This window comes from Struthio camelus, chromosome 1, assembly GCF_040807025.1.
Source record: "Struthio camelus isolate bStrCam1 chromosome 1, bStrCam1.hap1, whole genome shotgun sequence".
Classification (NCBI taxonomy): Eukaryota; Metazoa; Chordata; class Aves; order Struthioniformes; family Struthionidae; genus Struthio; species Struthio camelus.
In genome coordinates this window covers 24,877,673-24,887,985 of record NC_090942.1, presented here as the reverse complement: position 1 = coordinate 24,887,985, position 10,313 = coordinate 24,877,673, and the positions used below count along the sequence as shown (strand labels likewise).

Here is a 10,313-nt window from a genome sequence, read left to right as displayed (position 1 = left end):
GTGAGGTGTTTGAGAGAAATGAGAAGGGAAAAAAGTGAACATCAGAACATACTTCCAGACAGTGAAGTCTATCAAAAAGTCTTTGAAAGCATTTGAGATCATACTTAATTTTAACAAGGTCACAGTTTTGGACTTTTTTCCATTTGCACTGAGTATCATGTTCACGAAAGAAAATCAAGCTAGAAGACATCCCTTTGTCATCTTTTCTACCTTCAAGGTGGTTACTGTCCTTCTCAAATATCTTCTCTTGTTTTTATTTTCAAGGAAATATCGTTAACAATTTCCCAGAAAACACATACCATGAAGGTCTGGGTCAAATGGATGGCAATCTCAGTGCTGCTTACTATGGTCTGTGGCCAGTTACTGAAGCAGGCAAAGGCCCCTCTGCTTCTTCACAAGCCTTTCATTGTTGTCTGGAATGCGCCCACTGAACAGTGCAGGCTGCGGTATAAAGTGGACCTGGATCTCAGCGTTTTTGACATTGCATCAAACACCAATGAGACTTTGAGTGGATCGAATGTAACAATCTTTTATCACACTCATTTGGGATACTATCCCTATTACTCAGATAATGGAGATCCAGTGAACGGAGGTGTGCCACAAAATGAAAGTCTTATCAAACACCTTAATAAAGCGAAGTCCGACATTGACTATTCTATACCCATGAAGAAATTTCAAGGACTTGCAGTCATTGACTGGGAAAACTGGAGACCTCAGTGGGATAGGAACTGGGGCAATAAAACCATTTATAGAAATAAATCTCTTGAGATGGTTCGGAGACGGCACCCTCAGTGGTCAGAGGACAAAATTAGGAAAGTAGCTAAAGAGGAATTTGAAAACGCTGGCAAGAGCTTTATGAACAACACCATCCTTCTGGCTGAACATATGAGACCAAACGGTTTGTGGGGTTACTATCTTTACCCAGACTGCTACAATTATGATTACAAAGAACACCCAGAAACATATACAGGAAAATGCCCAGCTATTGAATCTTCCCGGAATGATCTTCTGCTTTGGCTGTGGAAGGAGAGTACTGCTCTCTACCCTTCTATATACCTGGATTATATGTTGAAGTCAAGTCCAAATGCACTAAAATTTGTTCATTATCGGGTTAAAGAGGCAATACGTATTGCCTCAATTGCTAGAAAAGACTATCTTTTGCCTGTTTTTGTTTACTCCAGACCATTTTATGCCTATACTTTCCATATTTTAACAGAGGTAAGCAGATAGACTTCTTTATAAACCTAGAGATTAGAGACGGCCTTTTAGAGAAAGTACTTTCTAAAAGTTTTCCTTGTGTAAAAGCATTTATGCGTTTGCATTTCATATGTAAGACTATCCCTCTAAAAGGAAGTACTGCAGTTACAGTACGAAACACTACCCCTTTCAATAGTTAATCCTACAGTGTCTCTTTCTGTAGAGTAACACTGTATATTTTTAATAAGAATAATTAAGGAAAAAATTTGTTCACACTTTCTAAGGTAATTCATTCCAATAGTTTAATCTTTAGGACAGCTTGTGGAAGGAAGCTGACAAATTTTTATGAAGTTTGAAACTGGTTAGTATAATGGAAAGATAAACTTTCATACAAAAAGATTATCCAGGCTTTTTGGGTTCCTTCTATATTGAATGAATTTCAAACTGGAGAAATAAACTAATCAAATAAACTAGTCTGGCCTGGAGTGACTAGCTCCTCCATGGTGAAGGTTGGCCACGTAGTTTTTCAGAGGTACAACATGTTCGAATATCTTCACAATCCAACATTTAGTGCTAATACCTTGGAATCTTTTTAATTAGGAAATCAAGTTTTTGAATGATGAAATGTTCCTTCAATCAGCAACAGAGTACAATATATATACAGCAGCCACAATATTGGTGGTCAAGCTATGTTTATACAAACCCCAAACTTTCTCGATATGTAATGATGATCATGGCTCTGACTTTGTTTATGCCCATGAGAGACAAAAACCTTGATCGATTTCTCCCAAGTGAAGAAAGTTTTGCTTTGATTCGTAGTATTTCTCTGAGAGCAGAGAGTGGAGGAAATTTGAGGCAGGGTCCTCATGGAAACAACCCTTTTTAAGGCTAGCAGCTGTCTGGAGGTGCTCCCTCTGTCAGCCTTATGGAGAGCTGCATGAAGGCTTTCTAATGCCTCTGCCAGAGAGAAATTCTTGACTCAAACTAGAACAGAAAATGGGAGAGAAGAGGTAAAGAAAGAACGTTCAGATTCAGCCCAGCAGGCTACAGGCTGCTTCAGCCTGGTGATGGGAGTAGGGGTGTTGTGGTGGATTTCTGCCAGCCTGTGAAGTGTTTCAAACTGCTCCCAGGAAGCAAATGGTACACAGAAGAAACCAAGGATTTGGTCTGCGTCATTTGTAGTGACTGGGGACTCTGCAGCCGTTTTCTGCGTGATATGGGAAGGTAAGGGAAACTGCAGGTCCCAGCTGTCTCAAACTATGTACGAGTAGGCAAAGCCAGATCGCATTGAAGGCAAGGGGAGCCGCTGGTGTCAGTGCAGGCAGAATTTCATCCACGGTGCCTTTGCTTAAGAACTCAAAACAGAAAGCCATGAAATAATCAGTATTCTGAAGATGTAGGCTAAAATAATATGTTCTTTATAATATAAGTTAGTCCTTGATTAGTATGAAGTTACTGTGAATGCTACTGAAAGTTATGAAAACTGTTACCAATTATGCAAAAGTTCAAAATCTGTAGTGATGTAATGTTACCGTTTTACTTTAAGTAGTTTTCTGAAACGTACAGTGGCAATTTGAAGTGGTATTCCTCATGAGTTTTTCAGTTGTAGATAGCCATTTACTTTTGGATGCCTTAAAGATCACTTTACAACTCACCAGCCAGGGCTGATTCACGCACAGCCAGAAAATCATCCTTGGGTTATACTCCACTATATATTTTCTAATAAGGCAGAGTACCCAGCTCTGCAGGCAGTCATGGAGGCAGAGCTTGCTGTATCTCCAGAAGATACATATAGTCTGTGAAAACAGCTTGGGGACAGCCAGAAACTTGTAGGGTTGTACTTGAGAATACTCTAAATAGCAATGATCAGGAAATTAATGTTCCTGTTTTCTTTCATGGCCATGAAGATATTTTAAGTATGCTTTTGTGCAGTTAGATTTGTAGACTAGACTGGAGTCTAGACTCATTTGACCCATGAGATGCCCCTAAGTGAAGCTCACAAATTTGCAAATGAGGTATGAAACCCCTGAGCTCTGGAAATAATTTGCATGAATGAGATATGAAAAGGTACCAGTAGAGTGCAATGGCATTCAAGCTAAATAATTATAGAAAAACTGGTATACTAGGTTAATAATCACCATGGGCTTGGACAGGAGAACTGCTCTCCTGCTTGCTTGAGCTGTACAAGAGTTACGTCATTCTAGTTTGATAAGAATAAATACTGACACATTCAGGCCTTGGATGAAGCTCTTATGTATACGACATAAAAGATGCAGCAAATATCGCAGTGGAAGAAAATAAATTGAAACAGTGGTCACGAGTCACAGTCATTGAGGGAGAGAGACAGGTGTAGCTAGCACACCTACAGAAACACAAAAGACATAGGCCCAAAACTGATGTGATGGCTGTATCTGTTCTACCTTTCACCCTGACTGCACCTGGAAATCAGGGTAGTTGTTCATAAAGTATCTGAAAAATTCATCCAAACCATTTATAAATAGTGAATTGGGATCCCAGTTGCTATGAAAAATTTTTGTATCTGTTAAAAATGCACGTAAGCAGTTTGCTGTCTGCAGAATATTTAGAAACTATCTTCCTTAACAATTCACTATTAACTGTGTGCGTGGGAGGGGTAAGTTACACAGTAGCATCTGTGCTTCCTGACTAGATGACTGAAGTCATTAATAAAGCAGGATGACAAGTAACAAATGATGCATAATAGATACCAACTTCTTTCTCTCACATACAGATAGTCTTCTCTGAAGCCAGGGTGTGTGTGTGTACAGAGGCCACCAAACTAGGCTTGCACTAGCATTCCTGTATACAGAAAAGCATATCTGAAACTAACGACTGTTCAAAATTTGAAGGAAAGATTACAGAAATATTTCTTTTTCTTTTCTGCAACATGTGATTTGGGCTGACTGTTCTGTTCCCTCTCAGGCCCATAAAGAGGAACAGCTTAACTCACCTCCTGTTTTTTTAGTACACAGTGCAGTTACTTGGCTGATCAAAATATGGAGAAGTATGGATGAGAAATTGAGTCTCCTTCTCTGTGTCAGGTCAGCTACCTGCTAGGATATAGCCCAGCATAATCTTGAGGATCTTTGATTGTTGCATACTGCCATGAAAAGCTGGAACAGGAATTAGCACAAGAAGGGAACAGGCTTGGTTGAATGTGTATCACTTGTACAAATACCAGACACCTGGGTGGCAGCTGACCCAGAACGTTGTCTCTTTGGCAGAGGCATGCAACATGCGTACCAAAGGATTTGATACAAGGAGTGAAACAGGATTTTCCACCCAGAAAAATGCCAATATGGCTATATTTAAAATGATGTCTACAGTTTTTATAAACTCATATTTCCTGCATATGACTCCACAGGGGTTAGAAGCAGATGCCAAGAATACCTGCTTAGCAGTCCGTCTGTTTGTCTACTTACATTTTTATGGAAGAGCCATGCTAGTGTCCTCCACCAGCTAATGCCAAACTGTAGTTCCTGAGGAAGACTCTAGGTTGAGCCCTGAAAGCTGATTTGTTGCAAAAGTGACTTACGTATCTGAGGTCTCTCTTAGACCTTACTTCGGGCTTTAGGGAGGTACCTCCTGTCTCTGCTTCCAAGCTGCTTCTCTCAGCAGTTATGAGAAGCACTTACATTTCTTTTTCTTTTTCTTTTTTTTTTTTTCCAAAAAATCCACATGCGGGATGAGACTTTTATTTTTTAACTGTGACCGTAGCAGAAAAGAGTGGTGGTGCTAACTCCCTTTTTATGCAAGGGCCTAGTGATCAGAGCATTGACCTCTAATGCAGGAGCTCTCAGTTCAGTTCTCCCTTCAGTTCATTGAGGCTGAAACCCAGGTCTGCTGTTTGCTTAAAAATGCCCTACTCACTAATGGTTATTCGGGTATATCGGTGTACAGGTGGGAGACAAGAGCCCGTGCTGGGCATCAGAAAAGGATTAGGGAATTCCTGGACCAAAAAGAATGAGAGCACAAGAGAGTAAGTGAATGAGATGATAAAATTTCATGGTCATAGGCTGCTCAGGGAAGAGCCCTTCCATGCTAGAGGTTTTTGAGATACTTAACATGAGTCAGTCATTCAGTAAAAGACATAACTATGCCTAGAAATGACAGTAAAAAATCTGATTTCCTTCTTTGCAGGCAAGTTCCCTAATTACTAAGCTGAATTAATCCTAAACTGCAGAGTTAGGTTCGCACTTGTTTCTCTTGCTCTCCTTTGAACCTTTCATTATATGGCGCAGAGTGAAATGGCTTCTGAAAGAAAAATGGCACTCCTTTAAGGGCTGCTTATAACCTCATGGTGAAGATAACCCCCACAGAGTGGGAGATGACATATATCTTAAGCATGGGCAAAGAGAGGAAAATTCAACCTGTGTCTTTCTAATTCTTCCTCTGGCTCAGGATTTTCACCACTACACCTTCATATTAATGAATAAGACAAGAGGAAATGTAAAGAGGATGGAGGGTGTTTAAATGAAGTTCCATACAATTTTTTGGAAGGGAGTTGCTGTTTTCTCCAGCATCCAATACCTGAACAGATATGATGGGTATCCTTTCAGCAACCCTGGGGAAATGCGCCTTCCAATCAAATGCTAAGTTTTGGATCCTGATGTCAGCGGGAGAAATATGCTGAGTTGCTCAGTATTGACAAGGTAATGATTCTAGGTGTGCCCAAAAATGGAAGTTTAGGTGGTTAGGGAACTTCAGTTGTGAAAACATCACTCCGCCTATAGAATTTACACACATGGAGGATTAGAGTAACTTTAAGGATATTCTCTTGACTTCAAGTACCTGAATTCCATATAAATCGTACACGAAGTGCCAAAATCCCATTATGGATCTGAACAATTTGAAGTTTTGGCACTTCAGTTGTTCCGCAGCTTCCTTTTGTTACCTGGATCTGAAGGTGAGGGTATAGAGCCTGGATTTCACAGGATAACAGAATCACAGAATAGTTGGGGTTGGGAGGGACCTCTGGAGACCATCTGGTCCAACCCCATGCTCAAGAAGGGTTAGCTAGAGCAGGTTGCCCAGAACCATGCCCAGTCAGGTTTTGGATATCTCCAGGGATGGAAACTCCACAGAATCTCTGGGCACCTGTTCCAATGTTCAGTCACCTTCATAGTGAAAAAGTGTTTTCTTGAGTTAGGTGGAATTTTCTGTGTTTCATTTTGTGCCCATTGTCTATCGTGGCCATTGCCTCTTGTACTGACTCCTAGTCAAACACTGTAACTGCCAAAGCACATCATTTACAAAATCTTTATTTTGTGTTTCCAAGGTCTTAGTTCAGTCAACAGTGCTAAATATCTATTGATTCTTCAGTTTTTCTGACTAAAAAGGTTTCATTATTTGTTAATGACATCTGAACTGTGGTAATGCTAAACCACTCAACCATCATGTGGCCAACACAGAATCACAGTCCAGTCTTGGTATGTGGGCAATCTTTACCAAGTGCTTTGCAGATGAAAAGGGTTTAGGATCGCTCTTTACCAAGAGGTCAGTTTGTTTCACTTTCTCTTAACACTTGCTATTTTGATCTTTAATTCATATACTTTTTTTCTTTTTCCTACCAAAGTAAAACCCAAGGGGAAAAAAAGATCACTATCTGCTGATCACTGCAGCAGACAGTACTGTGCTTTTATAAAGTCAGCACTGAACTGTATACTTTTAAGAGTAATGACATTCTCTGAAAGGCTGCTTGGATGATCACCGGCAACATGAACTTCAGGTGAAATCAATTATACCTTATAATGCTCTGAACCTTACACTAAGTAGACAAGCTCTACTCTGTACAGCCTCTGTAGGTCTTCCTACACTATTTTGTCTGGCCGTTAGTTAAGGGTCAAAATCACTGCTCACTGTGACTTCTCTGTAATTGTCTTCAAACCTTCAGCACCATCTCCTTTTCCTAGTGTATTTGTTTATGCCTTTTTATATCTCTTCAACTATAAATGTTTCAGGAATGGGAATTCTTACTGTGCATCGGTAAATCCACAGACACACTTACACACTGAAATAAATTATTTATTAATAATAAACAGTAATAACAAAATAGTCCTTCCACTCTATTAATCTGAATTTCTCTGACCACCATACTATGGTAATTTGGTTGGTCTTTTGGATTGTTTTCTCCTAAAAAGGGATGACAAGACTGGATTAAGCAGCATCACTAACTTTCCAAGGAAATTTGCTAGTCCTTATCCAATTAAGAAAAAATACAGAATCTATCATTACAAAAAATGACCAGGAGCTACTTGTTAATCAGTTATTGTAGGTAGGACTGATTTTAGATGTAACTGACCATGCCTTAAAATATGAGGATGTACTCAGAGATCCTTCCTCCACATTTTATAAGATTTATTTGCATTTCTCCTGACAGAGCATTCACAGTCTCACCATTCCATTCTTACTTCTCCAATTTGTCTGGAAAGAACCCTTGTGAGTAAACTATAACGTTTTTATTATAAATAGTCCTGCTCAGGAAACAAAGACCTATGCAAGCCCCCTGAGAGAAGAACTGTAATCTGAAGAGTGGTTTTATTGTGAAAACTACACTGCAGGGACCAGTGTCTTCTCTAGGAAAAGAAAAAAAATTAAAGCCTGGATGCCTGAATCCTAGTGCTTTTTTATTTTTATATCTATAGTTTTCTGATGTCTGTTTTTGGCCTTCTACCTTTTCAGACTGATCTGGTGAACACTATTGGTGAGAGTGCTGCCTTGGGAGCAGCCGGAGTTGTTCTTTGGGGGAGTATACAGTATGCCAGCTCAAAGGTAAAAGATGTTGGTTTATTATTCTTTAGGAATAACCTCAGTATTTCTTCTCTACTCCCACCCAGTTCTGTGCTTTAGTCAGGCCCAGAAGTCTCATTCTTGCACAGCAGAAAGAATGGAGCTCGGTGAGCTGGGAGGTGCTCTGCCTGGTCATTAGTGGAAATCATGTTGAAATGATAGGTGGAAAATAATGCCACTATAAGAAAAGGCCTACTTTCTCCTCCCAAGTTCTTCAGGTGTTTGTAAATAATCCACCTGTAAGTGACGTAGGGGGCAGGGTGTCCTGTTCCTACGGGAATTGCTCCAGACATTAAGCGTATTTTTAAAGCAGTTAGTTTGTGTTTTCGTAGGAGGCGTGGCAGGCTGGCTCCCGCTCCTCTCTTGTGGGAAGAGCATCCTTCCTGAACCCAGAAAGGGCTTTGGTGCCCCCTCTGCTTTTGATGTGATCTGTCGTCCTCCTCCTGAAGTTTGGCAAAGCATTACCTACTTCAGCACAAGAAGAGGAAAACCTTTTTGGCCACAGCTGCAGCAATTTCTATGCCAGTCTCTGAAGAAGATGCAGCTGCTAATGAATTGGAGGAGTTAGAGAGTTCAGGTTAAAAACTGTGAATCAATATGTGCTTTAAAGCCTATTCACGGAATACTGCTCCTTTTCAACAGCTACTGGAAATCTCTACTTAAGAAACTAGTTAGTGTTAGGTTAAGATATAAACTCTCTTTCTGTTTAGTAGGGCACATCACCTTCCCTCAAAAAAGTCTGAAACACTGCATATTGCTACTAAGCACACAAACAGAGGATATAATAAAAGTTAATATTTTGCTAATCTTACACATGGAAATAATCTCACTTAAGCCAATAGATTACTCCAGTATGTAAATCCAACAAGATTTATCTCGGTATCTTACCTTAGCTCAAAACAGTTTTGTACTAGCATTTTGCTAAACATATGGAATTTGGCCATAATGTTAGCTACTGAGTAGTTTGTCACAGTCTTTTATTTTCTACAGGAGAGCTGTTCAACTGTGAAACGATACATTGATGGCCCCTTAGGGCATTATGTCATTAATGTGACTTCTGCAGCCAAACTCTGTAGCAAAGTCTTGTGCAAGAAGAATGGAAGATGTATTCGCAAAAACAGTGACTCCGCTGCTTACCTCCACTTGTCACCCACTAATTTCAAGATTCAAGTCCGTCACTCTGCGATGGGCCCAAGATTCCAGGTGACTGGAAAGCTGAGCCTGAAAAATGTAGAAGCCATGAGGCAGAGATTCATGTGTCAGTGTTACCAAGGCTGGACCGGAATATTTTGTGAACTGCCTGACCAAAGGCTAATGGAGCACCGGGTTCACTTTGTGTTCGACAGATCAAGAAAACAGAAGCTTTATATCTTTCTCTTAGGAGCCGTGCAACTTATTCTGCTTTATACAGCACACTAAATTTTTCTGAAGTAGTACAAGGAAATAAGAGATGGTGCCACTAAGACTTACGTTCTTTAGATTTTTATATTACAAAGGGAGATAGAATAAAATTATTTAATTGGTAATACTGTTTTGTTCATGTTCCCAGTCCTTCTGGAATTGCTTCAAATATTAAGTGTATTTTTAACCCTCCCCAATCTATTTTTGGAACAGCTTCTTTACTGCCAGCTCAGTTTTTACTCATGCCTTAAACAAATAAAGCTTCTGCTGGTGCAGTGGAACTTTTACCTTAGTAATAGAGTTGAATAAAGCTGTATAACAATTCATCCATGTAGAAACTTAAAAAGGACCCAGAGCATCTTTGTTTCAGGGCAAGACGACTTAGCACATGGTGATGAAAAGATTTTTCATTTGGGACAGATATTGCAGTCTGTTCACTACAGCTCCTGCTGAAATCAAATGAGGCGTTTTGTGTGAGCAGCCACATAGTCTCCAGATCCACATCCACCACAAGTTCCTGATTTCACTGCTTTCCTAGAAACCTCTGCATAGAAAATGTGATGAGTGTAAGAATTATACAGTGGTGCACATATTTAAAAAATATATATATTTCAGTATGTCAAGTCCTGAAGCTGATTCATGTTACTTCTGGAGGTACCAGTACTTCCGGTAATATTTTTGTCCCATCAGTTTCAAAGGTACAGTTTGACTAAAGAGAGATTATCTCTGTAATTTCCAGTCATTTGGTCAAATGTTCAATTTCCCACAAGCTCAGGCAACCATCAGAACTTATGCGCAGCTTTATCCTGGCAGGTGGCACTTCAAAGAGTTGCTGCTGCCAGGGCAAAAGAAAGGACACATCTCCTTCTTTCTCTCCCCTCCTGCAAAGCAAGAAGCCTTGGACTTTC

At 40.0% G+C, this 10,313-nt stretch overlaps 1 protein-coding gene across 1 annotated transcript; it reads left to right on the top strand.

Moving 5' to 3' along the window:
• Positions 1 to 300: 300 nt before the first annotated feature.
• On the top strand, positions 301 to 9,423 carry LOC104152155 (hyaluronidase 4). Its single transcript, XM_009687368.2, has 3 exons — positions 301 to 1,218; positions 7,897 to 7,986; positions 8,995 to 9,423. The coding sequence occupies exons 1-3, from the start codon at positions 301 to 303 to the stop codon at positions 9,421 to 9,423; spliced, it is 1,437 nt and encodes a 478-aa protein (XP_009685663.1).
• The last annotated feature ends 890 nt before the right edge of the window (positions 9,424 to 10,313 follow it).